The sequence below is a fragment of the Cebus imitator genome, unplaced genomic scaffold, assembly GCF_001604975.1.
Source record: "Cebus imitator isolate Cc_AM_T3 unplaced genomic scaffold, Cebus_imitator-1.0 Scaffold444, whole genome shotgun sequence".
Taxonomy (NCBI): Eukaryota; Metazoa; Chordata; class Mammalia; order Primates; family Cebidae; genus Cebus; species Cebus imitator.
In genome coordinates this window covers 908,417-927,582 of record NW_016107759.1, presented here as the reverse complement: position 1 = coordinate 927,582, position 19,166 = coordinate 908,417, and the positions used below count along the sequence as shown (strand labels likewise).

The 19,166-nt window shown below is 59.6% G+C and overlaps 1 protein-coding gene across 5 annotated transcripts in view; it reads left to right on the top strand.

Annotated features, from left to right (window-relative positions):
• The window catches only part of LMF1 (lipase maturation factor 1), a 103,879-nt gene extending 84,938 nt beyond the window's left edge, over positions 1–18,941 (top strand). For 2 of the 5 annotated variants that reach the window (XM_037732243.1, XM_037732242.1), the window contains exons 4-9: positions 2,455–2,622; positions 9,418–9,598; positions 9,902–10,055; positions 10,566–10,749; positions 11,549–11,661; positions 18,534–18,754. In XM_037732243.1, coding sequence (XP_037588171.1) covers positions 2,455–2,622; positions 9,418–9,598; positions 9,902–10,055; positions 10,566–10,749; positions 11,549–11,661; positions 18,534–18,708 — 975 coding nt within the window. In that variant the 3' untranslated portion in view covers positions 18,709–18,754. Of the gene's footprint in view, positions 1–2,454; positions 2,623–9,417; positions 9,599–9,901; positions 10,056–10,565; positions 10,750–11,544; positions 11,662–18,533 lie in introns of all 5 variants that reach the window. The other 3 variants (XM_037732244.1, XM_017510954.2, XM_037732241.1) reach the window with 3 other exon arrangements.
• Positions 18,942–19,166: the final 225 nt, after the last annotated feature.

Here is a 19,166-nt window from a genome sequence, read left to right as displayed (position 1 = left end):
AGTGATCTGGGGTGATTGGGGTTCATGTGTTCATGTAGGGCTGTGAGTCATCTGGGGTTTGGTGTTTGTTCATATAGGGCTGTGAGTGATCTGGGGTGATTGGGGTTCTTGTGTTCATGTAGGACTGTGGGTCATCTGGGGTGATTGGGGTTCGTGTGTTCATGTAGGGCTGTGAGTGATCTGGGCTGATTTGGGGTCATGTAGGGCTGTGAGTCATCTGGGGTGATTGGGGTTCGTGTGTTCATGTAGAACTGTGAATGATTTGGGGTGATTGGGGTTCGTGTGTTCATGTAGTACTGTGAGTGATCTGGGGTGATTGGCGTTCATGTGTTCATGTAGGGCAGTGTGTCATCTGGGGTCATTGGGGCTGGTGTGTTGATGTAGGACTGTGAGTGATCTGTAAACAGATCCCGTGATGGGAACGGAATCCCCCACACTCATCCTACCAGCTGGGACCAGGCCATGTACCACAGACCTTCAGGGCATCGGCTGGCAGGACAGTGCTCCCCTGGGTCTGCCTGGAGCCACCTGAGTTCCCTGGAACAAGGGCCCTTTAGGCCAGTGGTTAAGTAGCGTGACCCAGAAGCAGTGCCCTGCCATGCTCACTCTCTGCACCGTGACCCCGCGCCAGGCCATCACTGTGCCTTCTGGATACCTGCTCGCATGGAGGGGCTCAGGGGCCCTTGTGATTGGCTTGTTCCTGGAACACTCGGGGCCTGGCTTCTTGATCAAGACACTCGCCCGATACGCAGAAGCAGCCTTCTCTCCCCTCCTGGTCAGAGCTCAGCCGACGCCCCCCTTCCCCCCAGGATAAGCGTCAGTGGCCCCAGCGTGCAAGGTGGGAGCAGAGGTGAAAGTCTCCCACCCCAAAAGCCAGACCAAGAGCTTGGACTTGGGGTGTGGGCTGCCCTGGAGACGCGTGTTCGCAGCAGCAGGCCACGCCTGCCGCCTCCCGTGCGGGTCTCACCGCATCCCCAGACACCTTCCAGCCTGAAAGGGAGGTGGCACATTAGGCCTTCTGCTTCTTCTCTGGCCTTTCCCTGTGGGCGCTGGAGGACAGGTCCCACTCGGGGCGTCACAGCCCAACAGGATGCGCGCTCCCCCGAGACCTGCTGCCTTCTAAGTCCCTAAACAGTCACCCCTTCACACTTTCCTCACGTTTTTCTTACTTAAAATCGTCTTTTTGGGAGAAGTTTGCAGGCTGTTTCCTGAGGTCTGGGCCAGCGGCCCCACCATGCCCTGACCCAGCAGTTCCCTTGGCCGAGGGCTGAGTGTCCGCATGCACAGGAGCTCCTGGCCTTGCTGTGCAGGGTGTGGCACTGCCACCCCCACCCCCACAGCTCACAGCCGCGCTCCATGTCATGTCTCCTTCCAGCCTCCATGCAAACAAAAATAACACTTTGTCCTCCAAGCAAACGAGCAGAGGCTCAGGACCCTCCACAGCCCATGGCTCTCGGGGCACACCGAGGCTCGTGCTGCGACACCCTTCTGGGGTGTGCACATGGCTGGCTCTCCCGCGCTCCCCACACCCCCACCCCAGAGTGAGCGCCGCCCAGCACCGCCCCACATGCGCCCTCTGCCACCAGGACCCCAACCTCCTCGCAGCCTCTCTGGACCCCGGGAGTCCCAGGACCTGGGTGCAGACTCTGAGGCGTCGGGGGGCCAGCAGCGCTGCCTGGCTCTCTGCGGGGTGTGTTCATTGTTCTCCCTAGTGGGGTTTCTGCAGCTTTGGGGCACCATGGCTCCCAAGGGCTGTGCTGACAAGGCCTTCAGCCCTGAGCAGCATGCGGCAGGCCCTCTGCTAAGCCAGGCAGAGTGCACATCCCCCACGGCACTCCTCCCACTGCGCGTGTCCCTGATCGTTCTGAATTACGGTGTAGGGCAAGCTCCTGCGCCTCCTCCTGACAGGGCTGCCACGTGGGACCCTACGTGTGGGTCCCTTGGCCTGGGAGGCTCCAAGGTCCCTGTAGCCAAGTCTCGCATGTACAGCCCTGAGCTGGGTTCTGTGTACTGGGCAGGCTCAGGGCGGGGCTCCCATTTTTGCTGGTCCCCACCCAGGTGCCTGTCACCTGGGTGAGAGGCCACCTGTGTACCCCAGCTCCTGGGGGTCCGCCCGCGGGCAGCAGGTAGGGCATTCCCCGACTGCCTGTGTTCTCAATTTGGGCACAGATGGTTTAAAGGTGGTGTCTCTCATTCAGGTAGGGTGTGTCTTCTTGACTTTTAGATGGTGAAAATTTTAAGAAAAATAAACAGTTTGCTCTTGCTTCAGAAACTCCCTTCCCTGAATGTCCTTTGGCTCTTAGCCTGGCAGGTGGGCTCTGCGGGTGCAGGGTCAGGGGGATCCTGTGTGCAGGACAGACAGGGTCGGTGGGCCAGGGACACACATGCCCAGCCCCAGCCCCGCCCCCCGGAATCTGCCAGGAGACTCACACTCAGCCCCTCCTGTCCCCGCAGACACAGCCGGTGCCCAACCCCATGGCATACTACCTGCACCGCTCACCCTGGTGGTTCCACCGCTTCGAGACGCTCAGCAACCACTTCATCGAGCTCCTGGTGCCCTTCTTCCTCTTCCTCGGCCGGCGGGCGTGCGTGGTCCACGGGGTGCTGCAAATCCTGTTCCAGGTGAGCCTGTGCCGCCCGCTCTGCCCGTGTCCGTAGAGGTGCTGGCCCGTCTCTGTTTCTGGCTGCCGCTGTCTGGGAGGCCCCTGGAGGGTTACCGGCTCCCTTTGGGGGAAAAGCCTGTCCTCACCAGCTTCTCCGCATCCCCTGTGGGGCCCCACTGCCGCCCTGTCCCAGGCTGGAGGCCAAGGGTCTCCTTCCCAGGCTTCCTCCAAGGTCTGGCTCCTCTCAAGAGCATTTCCAGCAGCTTCGAGAGGCCACATTCTAGGCTGGGCAGCAGGAGGGGGTCAGGCACACCGAGGCCCTGTGTGGACGCCCCACATGCCTGTGATCCTTTAAGATTCTTCCATTCTGGAGCTTTCCTTCCACGTGTTCACCAGGAATCAGAGGGCTGAGAGAGGTCAGGGGGCTGAGCTTCGGCATCTGACAGGTTGCCCCTGCTGACCGCCCCAGTCGGTGTTCACAGGTATTAATGCTCTTGGCCACATCCCACAGTGTCCCCGTCCGTCCCTGACCACAGCAACCCGAAGTTCCGAGATAATCACGCGTAAAGTACAAGAAGGCTTTAATCAAGGCTTAATTTTCAATAGGACTAATATCCAATCACGCATGATGGTTAATACTCAGTAAGTCTGATCATGGTACTTATTCCTAAACTCTCCTGTGCATAGTCTGTTAAGAAGAATTGGCTGAGGCTTCAGTCGCCTGCTTCAGCACTTAGGAAATTTTCCAGCCACATGGCAGAGCACCGCAGGCTCTCGGGGCAAAGCTCCGCCCACAGGCGTGGGTGCCGCGCCACGTTGCTGGTGCACGCGGGGGTGCCCACGGTTGTCGGCTGGGTCCTGTTTGACCACATGCACGTCCTGCAATCGATGGGTCCGTCCCTCTGGACTCGTCCCTGTGGACTCGTGGTAGCGTCTGGTTTTCACCATAGCCTGCTGTGCACACACACAATCTTGTTCTCCCATGGACATGTTTTCACGGGCGCTGCTGTTTCGTGAGCATTCGCTGGAAGTTGCACTTGTCCTGGTGGCCACGCCGTTCTTGACCCCGCTCCCTAGCAAGGCCCCTCGTTCTGGCCGTCACGCCCTGAGCAGCTCCCGAAGCATTCAGCCTTTTCCGTGTTGGCCGCTCGGAGGCTGGTGCTGGTAATTCCGGGGAGATTCCCTGGCAGGCATCGATGCTGCTGAGAATCTAAGTGGGAAGAACTGACTTGCTCACAGAGGGTCTCCATCCAGGACCACGCATTTCTCTCTGCGGCTACTTGGGGCTCCTGGAATGCTTCAGTGGATTCTGTATGGCCACACTTCTCGCGTGTCTGGGGGCAGCAGCTCCTAGGTGACTTTTATTGTTGGTGTTGTGAACAGGTGCCCTTTTAAGTACATTTCCTCCTCTTGGTTGCTAAGCATGGGGTGCTGGTGACCACAGCCTCTCTCAGCTCACCTCTGGTACAACCCATCTGGCCACAGGTCCCCTGAAAACGTATCATGGGCATGATCCTGGGATTCTGCCGATCCTGCGTCCATCCTTCTGCCCTGCTGGGTGGGATCCGGGGCGTCCTGGGTCGTGGGTCCCACAGCAGGGAGGGCCCCCACACCCTGCTTCTCACGATACCAGCTGTGGGTTTCGCGGCTGCTTTTAAGTTCTCTTTTGTGGTTTGCAAGTTATGAATGGATGTTGAATTGTAGTGTTTTTCTCCATCAGTCATGAGGAGATTATTTGTGCTTTAATCTGTGACACGGTGAGCTGCAGATGCTGAAGCAAGCTCGCGTTCCAGGACAATTGCGCCTCTTCCTCTGCAGGAGCCGCAGAAGCAGAGGTGACCGTCCCTCACACCTGGCATGCCCATGCGTGAGGCCACCTGTGTCACCAGGGTCTCCGTGGCTGCTCCCCCTTGGGGGCCCCAGGACACACAGGGTTTCTACTCCTTCTGAGGCAGTTTTTGTAGTGAACATTTTCTCAGGAATTTGTTCATCTGTTTTCAAATTTGTTGGCAAAAAAATCGTCATAATATTCTCATAATAGAACCTGGATTTGTGAGCGTCTCTTTCTGGGCCTATGGCTTTAATCTTTCTTTTGGTTTTCAGACGGAGTCTCCCTCTGTTGCCAAGGCTGGAGCGCAGTGGTGCCATCTCAGCTCACTGCAACCTCTGCCTCCCGGGCTCACAGTATTCTCCCACCTCAGCCTCCAGAGTAGCTGGAATTGCAGGCGCCCGCCACCACGCCTAATTTTTGTATTTTTACCAGAGAAGGGGTTTCTCTACAAAATGTTGGCCAGGCTGGTCTCAAACTCCTGACCTCGAGATCCACCCACCTCGAGATCCACCCACCTCGGCCTCCCAAAGTGCTGGGATCACAGGCGTGAGCCAGAGTGCCCGGCCTGTGTCCTTATTCTTAAAGAGACAGGGTCTTACCCTGTCGCCCAGGCTGCAGTGCAGTAGCAGTCTCAGCTCACTGCCTCAGGTGATTCGCTCACCTCAGCCTCTCAAGTAGCCAGGACTCCAGGTGCCACCATGCCTGGAGGTTTTTAATTTTTTTTAGAGCTGGGTGTCTTGCTGTGTTGCCCAGGCTGGTTTTGAACTCGGGGGCTTGAGCACTCCTCCTGCCCGACCTCCTAAAAGGCCGTGACTGCAGGTGTGCGCCACCGCGCCCCGCCCCTGGGCCTGTGTCCTCACTGCAGCTCCTGAGGAGCGAGGCCACCATTAAGGTCAGCCTGGCTGTCCTTCTCAGTAACGGGCCCCTGGAGCCCCACGGACATGCTTGGACTGATTTCCACGTCCTTTTGTTCTTTGTTAGAAATAGAGCTTGGGGTTGTGAGGAAAATTAGTACAGGATTTTTTCAGCAAAGTGAATATTTTTGCGCAGAGGGTGCTTGTTCTATGGCTGGTTATGAGAAAGGAGGATGAAAAGTGTCATTGCTGATCGCCGACTACACAATGTAAGCTAGACTTGATTGACTGAATCTTTAAACTTTTTTCTAGATAAGGTGGGCACGTGAGCGAGGGGAAGGGGCAGGGTTGTCTGTGGCGAGGTAGAGAGCGAGTCTGCTTACATAAGGAGACGGATGTGGGCTGGGGCTGCAGCTCGCCTGGCGTGTGTGTTTGCAGAAGAAAGGAAGCAGCAGTGGGCACAGGGAGTTCAAGGGCCAGCCTGGCTCACGTTCTTTGTATCTTTCTCTTGCATTTCCTGTTAGCTTCCCCCCGCCGATGGAGAAGGAAGACCGTTTCCTCAGTGGTTATTGGCCGGGGGACTTACCGGAGGTCTCAGTGTGGGCAGCATCGCTGCCACCATGATCCCAGGGTCCTCTGCCCACCCCAAGCCCCCTGCAGCGGTCGCTCCAGTGTTTCAGCTCCGTTTTAATAGACTTATTTTAGCACAGTTTTAGATTTACAGGAAAACTGCAGGGATGACAGAGGCTCCCTTATCCCCTCTCCCCCGTCCCCCGTGTCCCTGCCCTCAGGGACTTGCAGCGGCTGAGGCAGTTAAGAGTCGTTGGGCAGGGTTGATACATGCTTGCTGATGGGAGGGCCATGCGTGGCGTCCCTCATTCTGTGGACTCCCACAACCATGATGCGTGTCCCCATCACGGAATGGGAGGGGACCTTGGAACCAGAGGCCCCCAACCATGTCCTGTGCCTCAGCATGCAGGAACCTGGCCCGGGGGTGGGATGAGAACTGGACTAACGGCCCCAGTGCAGGCAGACAGGGACCCGCCCAGGTGTGATGGCCGGGCTGCGGGTCCCCCCGGTTCCAGCCCAGTTTTGGAGTCCGCTGCCTGGTGGGTAGGTGGTGGAGGACAGTGGGGACGAAGGGAGGGGACAGAGCCGGGCCTCGGAGCTCAGGCCATGTCCACCTCTCCAGGACGAGGTGGAAGCAGCCGGGACCGTGGCTCTGCAGCCTGGCCTGGTGTCCCCCGAGGAGGAGAGGCTGGTGGGCCAGCTGTCCCGGCTGCGATGTGCCCGGCCCCTCACAGGCAGGGTGGGGTCTTGGATGAGGGCCTTTGCCTCACAGGCAGACAGGCCAAAGGGTGTTTGGGGCACGTGCTGTGGGGCTGAGAGTGACCTGCGCTAACATTGCAGCCCCCTGCCTGGGGCCGTGCCCTCGCCTGTGCCAGCCGAGCACCCTGAGACCCAGGGCCGCCTCTGAGCGCCCCCTCCCTGGAGCCCGTTCTGGTTCCATGTGTTCCCATGTTCCTTCCTTTGTGGGATTGAGACATGAGCAGCCTCCCTGCTCCCACGCACAGTTTACACAGCTGTTCCGGAGGGTTCTGCACGGCCCTGGGGCCACTGCCTGCCTGGAGAGGCACACGTGAGCAGTGACCGTCCAGCCCGGCCGCCCAGCCAGCACCCCACGGGAGCCGTCAGCCTCCACCAGGGTGGGAGGGGTAGCGGGTAAGTTCAGGCCTGCAGCCTCCAAGGCGCCTGCTGTTCACAGGGGCTCCCTACCCCGGCCGCCCCACACGCAGGCCAGCTTTCCGAGGCTGTGTCCCGGGCCCTGAGCTCAACGATGGGAAGTTCACGCTTTTGAAGTGAACTCAGAGGCATCCAGCGTGTTCAGAGTGTGCCGCAACCACCGCCTGGTTCCAGAAGTGCCCATACCCCACACCCTGTGCTGGGTGCCACCGGCCACTGGGGCTTCGTCTCTGGATGCGACTGGCATCGTCCATGTGCGCCTCGTGTCCGGCCTCTTCCCTGAGCATCAGGACCCGGGGTCCGTCTCTGTCGGGGCATGTGCTGGAATCTGATTCCTTGGCAAGGCTGGCTGCGTTCCCATGTGTCGGGCACAGGGCTCTAGAGCAGTGCCATTGTGGACGCCGATGGGCCCGTCTCAGACCTCACCTAAGGCAGATTCTGTCTATGCAGCCCGCCACTTCTGTCCCCCACCAGAGAGACATGGGTTCACGCCCACCAGAGTGCCCACCTGAGAGCACAGCACATCCTCAGTGGAGAGGCCAGAGGCTGCATCCAGAGAGCCCCTCTTCCTTCTTGGGGCCACGCTCCTTGGGCCCCCAAACATCTGCTGCCGTGTCTCTTGGGCGCAGGATTCCGTCACTCAAGCTCCTCTTCCTGTGCCGGCCGGGTCATCTGTGGGCTGCACTCACCTCACGAGGGCTCCACCAGCCGGAGGCGAGCACAGATGGGGAGGGTTGTGAGAAGATTGATTTTCCTCTGAGGAGATGGCTCAGTGATGCTGGAAGAAAAACACGGAAGGACGGGGTCCCCCGGGAGCGCTCGGGCCGTGCACTCTACGGAACTGCGTTTTCATAACAAAACAGCTGACCAGATGGAAGGCGAGAGCCGCGCCTCATGTGGATCACGGCCCCATGTCCCTGAGCCCCGGAGCTTCCTCAGAAACATGTCACCCCCTAGATCTGTGCTCCATGGAGCCCTGGTCCCCCACTGGGCTCACGTCAGGATGACCCAAGGCGGCTTTGGAAATGCACTCAGGCCAGGCCTACCCTGACCAACGCAGGCAGGAGCTCGGAGCCCTGGGTGGTTCTGGTGTGGCCGGGCCTCAGAACGGGCGCTGGTTCAGGCTAGGCCCCACGCCGCTTTGGTCCTGTCTGCTAGTCAGGCTGACCACAGGGAAGGGGCGCAAAGGCCCGAGCTTTGTGGCACGGAGAATGGAGAGCAGCACATTCCAGTGGTGCCTGGGGCGTCCCTGCGCCCGTGCCCCAGACCAGCCCTGGTCATGCTCAGTCCGGGTGTGGCGGGGCTGTTTTTGGCACAGGGGTTTGGTAACATTGTAAACGGGAGAGTAGGAAACAATGATTTTTGGGCTCAGAACCAGGAAAACCATTTTTCCAAATTAGCCCAGGAGAGCTGTGAATTCAGTTGATAAAAGCCATCATCACCCGTGAAACCGACGCACTCCACCCGCACCGACCCCTCCTGAGACGTGGTGCCTGTGCCCTCAGCCTTGCTCCTGCGTGACGGGATTAAAGGCTGGGCTTTGCCCCATCAAATCTGGCCGACAGAACGCGACCAGAGCCATCCGAGGAAGCCACGCCCGTGTCTTGCTCACCCCGGTTCCCCAACTCAGCTGAAGACCCCTCGGCCATGCAGGGCGACAGGCCACGCAAGCCACCTCTGTCTCCCCGATGCCTCTGCAGCAGCGGCAGTGGTGAGGCTGGCTGTCCTGTGACCTCCGCAGCAGCTCCGTGTCCAGTGCTGCCAGCTGCGATCACTCCCTGGCCTGCAGGGGTGTCCAGAGCCGGGCCCCTCCAAGTCCCTCCCGCTGCATGGCTTTGCTCACACCTGCGTCTTTCCCTGGAGCTCTCCCGGCCGTGCTCCAGCCCTGCACGCGGCCCCTCCTCGCCCCTGCTGTTCATCTCCGTGGCACCACGTCCTGTGCCCATGTCTTGCTTCCCTGCATTTTGTGTTTTGGCGTGGGGGCGTTCCTGGTGGTGCCCTTGGCTCCCGTTGTCCGTGTCGCCCGTCGGCTGAGGGGCGTCCCGGGCACCTGCTCTCCGAGCGCAGCCTCCTCAGTGTGGCGTGCCAGCCCTCCTCCAGCATGGCCCTGGCAGGCGTCCCCCCGCAAGTAAGGAGCCCCAGCCTTGTGGATCACTAAAACAGACAGACAGAACCTGCACAGAAACGTGCAGTCACGGGAAGAACTTTCTGGAAGCACCTGCCGGAAGGCAACTCTATGGCAGCTGCTGCCCCCACCGTGAAGCCACAGCTGGGTTTGGGTTGTGATGCCAGGGCTGGGGGTGGCAAGGGCAGAGCTGGGTGCAGGGGCCCCTGCTCCGGGAAGCGAGGTTCCACCGTCTGAGTCTCAGCAGCCGTGTCTCCGCAGGCTGTGCTCATCGTGAGTGGGAACCTCAGCTTCCTGAACTGGCTGACCATGGTGCCCAGCCTGGCCTGCTTTGATGATGCCACCCTGGGATTCCTGTTCCCCTCCGGTCCCGGCAGCCTGAAGGACCGAGTTCTGCAGCTGCAGAGGGAAACCCGAGGCGCCCGGCCTGAGCCCAGATTCAGTAGGTGGCTTTGCCTCATCAGTTGTGGGCGGTGGGGAAGGGAATCCTACCCCAGGGCCCACGGGCATGGGAAAGCTGGGCAGTGCCAGCCCCGAGGCCCCACAGGCTGCCTGTGTGGGTTGCAGGTCCCAGCGTAGGAGGTGAGTCAGCCCTGTCTGCTGTGGAACCAGACATGGTGACATCAGGCGCTGCTCTGTTCCCAGGACCTGGGACAGCTGGGCCTTAGTGAGCAGCAGTGGGGGTCTCCCCAGGGGCTGGCCAGGGGGCAGCTGAGAGCCCCGCCTGGAAGAACTCCCCCCGCAGGCTCAGCAGTGCGGCGTGCAGCCAATGTCTCGCTGGGCGTCCTGCTGGCCTGGCTCAGCGTGCCCGTGGTCCTCAACTTGATGAGCTCCAGGCAGGTCATGAACACCTCCTTCAATCCTCTACGCATTGTCAACACCTACGGGGCCTTTGGGAGGTACGTGGGAGACTCGGCCCTGACCAGCCACACCCAGGCGGGGCTGGGGTGTGGGCCCCCATGACCCCATGAGTCCCCTGCCCCAGCCTGACCCAGCCTCTGCCATCCCGGTCCTGTGAGGCAGGTGCCCAAGGGCACCAGGCAGGTCAGCTGCGGCCCTGGAATGCCAGGTGGTGGCATCTGCACACAGGCAGTGCCTCAGGATCCAGGTGCCCTTCCTGCCCTGGGGCTGGCCCCTTGGCCTCTGGTGTCCACCCTGAGCTGCTGAGGGGTGTGGTGCACGTGCCAGCTGCGTATTCAGGGGCAGGGAAGGTGCCCTCGAGTGAGGTACCAGGCAGAGCCACACCCACCATGCTTCCTCAGGGACAGCCACTCAGTAGCCCCAGCCCAGGAGGCGGGTGGGGGATGCAGGCCCCCCGCATGGGCCAGGATGGACTGTCGGGTAGCCCCCGGCCCCCCCAGCCCGGCTGGTGTGTGACGTGGGCCTGACCTGCCCCGGTCTCCTGGCAGCGTGACCAAGGAGCGGACGGAGGTGGTCCTGCAGGGCACCGCCAGCCCCAATGCCAGTGCCCCCGACGCCGTGTGGGAGGACTTTGAATTCAAGTGCAAGCCGGGAGACCCCAGCAGACGGCCCTGCCTCATCTCCCCCTACCACTACCGCCTGGACTGGCTCATGTGGTTCGCCGCCTTCCAGGTGGGAGTCAGTCCCTGGTGGGTGCACGGACCCACCTTAGCCCACCGCTGCCTGCAGATTGCAGGTGCTTAGAGCGACCACTGAGGGGGTTGGGGGAAGGGAGGCTGAGGGGAGCTGGGATCCTGCCTGAGATGAGAGCTGAGCCCACAGACATCCAGGCCCAGCCTCAGGCGGAGCCTCATGTGACAGCCCAGCCCGTGCCAGGCAGCGCCTCATGGCTGGGCGCCGTAGCCAGACCCTGTATCTACAGAAAACACCGGAGTTAGCTAGCAGGGGAGGGCGGCGCCTGGGGCTTCAGCCACGGAAGGACCGGCTGAGCCCGACCCTGCAGCCTCAAGATGGTGGTGCCATTGCACTCCAGCCTCGGGGACAGAGCCAGACCCTGTCTCAGAAAACAGGAAGGCATCCCCCAGGCTGAGGGCAGCTGAGGCACCCACAGACCGAGTAGCTCGTTCTGTCCTCCCCGTCCTGTCTCAGCCGCCAGGACATGGAGCCTCAGGGAGGCAGAGCACAGAGTGAGCTGGGGCGGACAGGCAGGGGGCGAGGACAGCAGCCGGCATGGGAAGGAGTAGTCAGGGCTACAAGGAGCACGTGACACAGGTGCCCCTTAGGGACCCCAGCCAAAGAACTGGGGCACAGCCACCCAGGGAGCTCACCTCCGGGAAAGCCTTAGCACCACATGCCACTGGGCAGACCGAGAGGCAGGCGGGGGAGGGAGCAGAGGGCACGGCCAAGTGTCGGGAGGGGCTGCGCCCGGAGAGCACGCAGCGCAGCGTCCCAGCCCACCCTCTCCTCCCAGACCTACGAACACAACGAGTGGATCCTCCGCCTGGCCGCCAAGCTGCTGGCCGGCGACACCGCGGCCCTGTCCCTGCTGGCACACAGCCCCTTCGAGGGCAGGCCCCCACCCAGGTAGGACACCCTCCCCAAAATCCAGGCGTCAGGTGGGGCCTGCTGGGAGCAAAATGAGGACCCCATCAGCCTTGGCATCCCGGCTGGTCCCACCCCTGCCTCACAGCCCCCCCCAAACCAAACCTGCCGTGGCGAGAGGAGCCCACGGGGCCCGTGGTGAGCTGTGCCGGACCGACACTTGCACACCCCGGGATGTCATAGCCGAGAGTGTCTGGGGCTGAGGTCGGGGGGGTGGCTCTGACTCGTGGACAGGGGACCGAAGTGAGAGCCTTGTGGGCCCTGCAGGCTGGTCCCCCCCGGGCAGTGACATCCCGAGGAGGGAGCAATGCCGAGTCAGATTCTCAGGAGCCAGAGGCGGTGGCCATGGGGGAAGTCACCCTCCTCCCCTGACCCTGGATGACTTTTTGGACACCATGTGGAAAAGCTGGGTGCAGAGGGAGATGTCAAGGGCTGGGGGCCAGAGGCAGGGATTGGGCCCCACTGGGCTGTGGGAGGGGGCAGGGCGTGAAAGACTGGAGACTCCCACGTGGCCAGACCTGGGGCTGGGGGGCCACGCTGACAAGCCTTTGCGTTCCCCACCCCACATGATAAGATCAAGCGGAGTCTGGACTGCCCAACCCTCCCCCGCACCATCAGCCACCGATTCCGACAGAAAACACAGCTCTAGGTTTTCCCTCCAGGAACACTTCACTGAGAGCCAGACGGCTGCACCCCCTGGGGTTTCTCCCCGCTGTCTGGAGGGTGGAGGGCGGGGATGGAGGGGCGCAGAGGCAGCAGGAACACCTCCACAGAAATCTGCCCTCTCTGGTAAAGGGCCAGCAAAGAGCAGCCTAGCAAGACAGGAAACTTAGAGAAACTCACCACCACTCCAGCCCGCACCACGGAGAAACCACGGGCCACCCACCCCGGCAAGGGACGGGGTAGGGACCTGGACTCCCCTTGCTGGGGTGCTGCCAGCGGAGGCCAACATTTCCATCCCAGTGGGCAGGAAGGACCCCCGTGGGTACGGCGTCGGTGGAGAACACAGGAGCAACCTGGACTCCCCCAGCCCTGGCAGCACTGGGGGGCTCCTCCCGCCCCAGAGTGGTATGAAGTGAAAACCAGCAGAAAGAGCCTTCACTACCACCCAGCAGTGGCGAGGCCACCCCCAGGAAACAGCCTGGACAGGAGATGCTACACCGGAACCAGGAAACAGCCTGGACAGGAGATACACTGGAATGCCCTATTGACAAATCAAAATGAATTCCAAGAACTTCCCAAACCCATAGGAGAGCAGGCTGGGAAAAACAAGAAGTACCACGCTGGACTTGATATTCAATGTAAATGATCTAACTAAACAGTTAAATGACTGGCCAGGTGCAGTGGCTGATTCCTGTAATCCCAGCACGTTGGGAGCTCAGACAGGCTTCTCACTTGTCGGGAGCTCAAAATGGCCAGTATGGCAAAACCCTCTCTACCAAAAACACAAAAATTAGCCAGGCATGGTGGTGCGTGTCTATAATCCTGACTGCCCAGGAGGCTGAGGCCACAGTGAGCCAGGATCATGCCACTGCACTCCAGTCTGGGACTACCTGGCTAATTTTTTTGTGTTTTTAGTAGACAGTAGTTTCATCATGTTGGCCAGGCTAGTCTTGAACTCCCGACCTCAGGAGATCCACCCGCCTCATCCTCCCAAAGTGCTGGGTGACAGGCGTGAGCCACTGTGCCCAGCCAGAGACACAAGAAGACCCTGTCTCAAAAAAAAAAAAAAAAATAGTAACTTAAACATATGCATCATGAGCCTCGGCCCTGATAAACCCACTGTAAGTTGAAAACATAAATCAAAAATGCATTTAGGACACCTACCAAACATCAGTCGGACCTCAGCCTCACCTACTCCCTCAGACATGCCCAGAACACTTATGTGAGGCTGCAGTGGGCAGTCACGTAACCTACGGCCTATTTTATAATGAAGTCTTGAGTATCTTACGTGATTCACTGAATACTGCATTAAAAGTGAAAAGCCGAGTGGTCGCATAGGCACTCAAAGCAGTTTCTATACCGTCGTCAGGTGGAAAAACCCATCATTAGTGACCGTCTGCACAGGCAGGCTCAAAAGGACAGAAACACTCACGTGAATGGTGATGAAAATAAAGCAGTGACTGTATCAACATTGAGGCAGCACTCTGCAAAAATTCTCGGAGAGTGAGAACAGGGTCACCCCACCAAGCAGACGCAGCACCCCGAAGTGTGCACGCACTAAGCACAGGTCGGCAAAACGCGGAGGAGGAGAAACGGACAGATCGGCAATTACAGTCAGACGCTCCAACACCCTTCTCCCCACCATTGACAGAATCACGAGACGCAGATTTAGCCAGAACATAAAAGAACACCATCATCCACAAACAGGACCGAATGAGATTCACGGAAGTCAGTGAGAAGCGTAACATGTCATGTTACGTTGACACGTGTTAACTGCATGTGGAATGTACTTAACCAGGGATGAGGGGGAAAGCACCAGATGCCTACGTTAGAAAAGGGACGTGAGAGGTTAGCGAAGAGCGAAGATCTCGGCTCAGTCATCCAACCTCAGCTGGGTGCCGGCACACACCGGTAGTCCCAGCAACTCAGGAGGCTGAGGTGGGAGGATTGCTTGAACCCAGGAGTGTGAAGCCAGCCTCCTGCCATGAGGCAACACAGGAAGACCCCCATCTCTTAAAAAGTATGAAAAATCATCTAAGCTCAAGATTCTGTGAGCAGGGAAAGATTCCCAGCAAGGAGCAGTAAGAAAATAGTGACAAGTGGAAAATGAAATCAAAAACAGCGAAACTTACTGAATCAAAGAGATGGTTCTTTAAGAAGACCAATAAAATCAACAAACCTCTAGTAAGAATGACAAAAGGAGAAGATACAGTTGCCAATATCAGAAATGAAGAGGCGGGCGCGGTGGCTCACGCCTGTCACCCAGCACTTTGGGAGGCTGAGGCGGGTGGATCACGAGGTCAGCAGTTCAACACCAGCCTGGCCAACATGGTGAAACCCTGTCTCTACTAAAAATACAAAAAATTAGCAGGGTGTGGTGGCGTGCGCCTGTAGTCCCAGCTACTCGGGAGGCTGAGGTTGCACTGAGCCGAGATAGCCCCACTGCACTCCAGCCTGGGCAACAGTGAGACTGTCTCAAAAAAAATAAAAGTTACTAAATATAATTTGGAAATATATAACAAAGAATTACATACCATGACCAGGTAAGGCTTATTCCAGGGATAAAGGTGGTTCTGTATTTGGTAACCAACTGAAGACGTAACTTGTGTGATCGTATCCATTGGTGCAGGGAAAGCGCTTGACAAACTTCACATCTATTCATGATTTACCCTCTTGGAAAAATAGAGAAGCAGAGGAACTTCCTCAACTGGATACAGAGCATCTGCGGAAACCCCACAGCCAGCATTACCCACCGGGGAAGGAATCCACCCTCCACCGCTGGGATCCAGAACAAGAAAGGCTGTCTGCACCAACCATGGTATCCCGCGGTGCTGGACGGCCTGCCGCCGCAGTACGGCAGGACAAGGGTGTGAATCGGGCAGAGTTGTACTTGATACCAAAAGGTTGATCTGTAAAAGGAAAAACCGATAAACTGAACTCCATTAAAATTAATATAGATCACCAAGGAAGCAACAAAACTGTGCCTGTTCTCAGAGAACACCATCGTCTTTGTAGGAAAGCCCACGGAATCCAGCAAAACCACTCCTGGAATTAGTAAGTGAGGCCGGGCGTGGTGGCTCACGGCTGTCATCCCAGCACGTCGGGAGGCAGAGGCGGGCGGATCAGCTGAGGTTGGCAGTTCGAGACCAGCCTGACCAACACGGAGAAACCTCATCTCTCCTAAAAATACATTAGCCAGGTGTGGTGGTGGGTGCCTGTGATCCCAGCTACTCTGGAGGCTGAGACGGGAATCACTTGAACCCAGGAGGCGGCGGTGCGGTGAGCCGAGATCACGCCACTGCACTCCAGCCTGTGCGACATCCCAAAGCCCATCTCAAAAAAATACAACCTTTGGGGAAAATATTCAGGAAAAAATAAAATATTTGGGAGGTAGGGCCAGGCAGAGCCATTATACTTGATTCTAAAAGGATGGTCTGTAAAAGGAAAAACTGGTAAATGGAACTTCATTAAAATTAAAAGCAATTTGCTCCATAGACCCCGTTAAGACGACGAAAAATATTTTTAAGCTACAGACTGGTAGAAAATGTTTGCAAGCCACATACCTGACAACAGGCTAAAATCCGGAATACGTAAAGAAGTTTTAAAATTTAACAGTGAAATCATCTTATTAGAAAATGAACACAGGAAGAGACATTCCACCGGAAACGACACACAGACGGCACAGAGGCCCCTGAGACACGTTTGTCATTAGGGAGGTGAGCGAGAACCCCCGGGAGACACCACTGCACCCTGTCAGAAGGGCTGGAATGAAATAGCAACACCCCCGCACGCTGGCACCGAGGCCGAGAAGTCCCGTCACGCGTATGTGGCTGGGAGGGGAGCATGGCTTCTCAAAAAAACAAAACCCAAGGTTGCCATGTGACACAACAGCTGCTTCCATGGACGTCTAGACCGGAGTTAAAACCCAGGCTCATGCAGAAACCCATGCGGAGGTTTCTGGTAGCTTTAACAGACAAACGCTGCAAAAAAACCACAGCTGTCCTTCAGCAGAACCACCGCCCACACTAGGGCGCGCTCATGCCGCGCGACGCCTCGCTGAGAACTGCGCCCAGCCAGCAGCCCCTGTCCTGAAGGCACCTGCTGTAGGATTCCACTCCGATGATGCTCTTGAAATCATCAAGGAAGCAGAAGGGGGGTGGGTGTGGAAGGGCACAGGGGTCCGGGCGCTGGTTGGGATCCCTACTCCAGCTGTGCAAGATGGCAAGATGGTGTCAGTGCGGGCCGATTATAAAGGCTGGGAGGTCCCCTTTTAAACACCCCAGTCTGCTGGGGACAGTGCCATGGCCTTCGCGGGTAGTCTGTCTGCGGGAATGAAATGCAACCCTTCAGGCCGCTGGGGGCCTGGGGCCCCTTCCCACCGACCTGCCAGTTGGCACAGAGGGTTCTGACCCTTTCCAAACTGCTGTTCCAGCTCTTGGTGTCAGAGACCAGCCCCAGTCCCCCCAGGCCTGACCCTGTCCGGGGAAGGAGAAGAAAGTGAGACTGGGAATTTGAGAAAGATGGGCAACCCCACTGCAGAGGCCTTCCTGGGACCCCCGCCAAATGCAGGTTTGGGACAGGGTAGGCCTGAGTGGGGTCCCCATTCCCCCAGCAAGGGCCAGGAGCATGTGCGGGGATCATGCGGCCACCGCTGCTCAACATCCTCACCACCTCACGCCAGCCCCTGGCCCCTCCACCTGGTACAGGCTGCTCAGAGGGCAGCTGTGGGGTCCAGCGTGACTTCTCTGCTTGGTGCCGCCTGGCCTCACTCCCCTTGCCGGCCACTGCTATCCACACAGCCAGGAAAAGCTATGGTGGCCCCGGGCCCAGGGTGTCCAGGAAAGACCCTGGGGTCCTGGGGTAGTGGGCAGTGCCCTCCCGGAGTGGACGGAGCCACCAGCTGCCCCCACTGCCCTCAGTCTTGAGTGCCTGGCAGGTTTTCCTAAGACACAACCCCTCCTCTTGGAGCTGCTGATCCCTCTCTCCCAGCAGGGGCCTCAGGGACCCCTCCCACCCAGAGGGTCACTACCTTCCCAGTTTTTCTGGGCAGTTCTGACTCCAGGAGAGAGGACCTGTCATCCATCACACATACCCAGACCCAGAGCCAGGAGGGGCAGGGCGGGCGCAGAGGTCCTCACCCTCCCAGCCCAAGGGGCACGGCCCAAGGTCTCCTCCCAGACCCCCACAGCACAGCTGTGTGCTGGTCGAGGGAAGCCCCAGATAACAACAGCACCCCAGACCGTCGGGCGCGGGCCCTGGGGTGCTGTGAAGCCACCGGCGCTGGCCTGGGCTCATCCCAGGGGCCATCAGGGGGCCCGAGTCCTCTTACGGCTGCGTCCTCACACTCATCCAGCGGCTGGGGTCCAGCTCTGCCCTAGGGGCTGAGAAGCTTCCACACCTGCTGCTCAACTGGGGCGGGGGCCTGGAGTGATGGGTGGGGCTGGCGGGGGGGACCTGGACAGCCAAGCAAACCTGACACTCGAGGGGCTTCGTCTCACCCCGAGGCCCAGGCCTCCGAGAGCCAGTGAGGGCCTGCCGGCACAGGACCAAAGCCCAGGGGGGCCCAAACCACGCCCAGGCACCAGGAGTCATCTGGGGCATCCACAATGCTCAGCCGAGAGACCTGCCGCTGCCCCGGTCCAGGGGAGATGGGGTGCTGGTCCAGAACAGCAGGCAGCCGGAGTCTCCACAGCTCAGGGAGGGAGGCCAGGGCCACGCCCTCAGGCAGTGGGGTCCTGGCCTGGCTCCCTCGCAGTGTCGGGCTGCCTCATTGACAGAAACCCCTGGTCACCTTGAGCCAGGGCTGGCCTGATGGTGGAGCCGCCACGCCGTGGGCAGCACCTTCCCAGGCAGGAGTCACTTGAGACTCAAATCAGGGCCTTGGGAACAGCGTCGGGCCTGCTCCGTGCCAGCCACGAAGCCCCAGCCTTCCCGGTGGTCACTGCCATGTGGTCCCTGCCGGGTCTCCTCTCCTAGAGCTGCCCCATATCCACCCTGCGCCACCCCTGGCTTCTCTTCCCCGCTTTGCTGCGCTGTTCACTGCTGGGGTGTGGACGGGGACGGTCGCCCTGCTGGGGGCTGCTCGGGTCGGCCTATGCTCACTGTGGGGGCTCCTCTTGCAGCCCCTCTCTCCTCGGGGAACCCTGGGCTGGGAGTCCCAGCAGCCCCAGGCTGACGCTGCCCCCTTGCAGGTGGGTCCGAGGAGAGCACTACCAGTACAAGTTCAGCCGCCCCGGGGGCAGCCACGCCGCGCAGGGCAAGTGGTGGGTGCGGAAGAGGATCGGCGCCTACTTCCCCCCACTTGGCCTGGAGGAGCTGAGGGCCTATTTCAGGGACCGGGGGGAGCCTCTGCCCGAGCCCCTCTAGGCATGCACCAGAAATAAAGGCGAAGACCCAGCCCTGCAGCTGCTCAGCGACGTCTGCCCTTCCCTGGGCCCGACCCAGGCCCGGCATTGCCAAGAGGGACATGGAGAGAACAGCAGTGGGGGCCCCACATCCAGGCCAACCTTTGTCCCAGGCGCCGGCAGGGGGCTCGGGGCTCTGCTCTCCCGTCCACCAGGCCCAACCTGGGGCCGTTGCACCCCCAGAGTCGGAACAGTGGCCATCCTGACACCTGTTTCCAGTAAAGCCCCGGCCTCAGGCCATGGACCTCTTGGGGTCCCTAGCATGCTGGGGGCTGGTTTCTATTCACCCCTCCATAGTGTGTTCCCGCCCAGGCCCCGTGGTGTCTGGGGCAGCCCAGCACTCGCCCCACAGGGACCTGGACGTGCCCAGCCAGGATGTGGGGTTGGGGATGGGCATTTTCTGTCCTCACTGCCATCTCC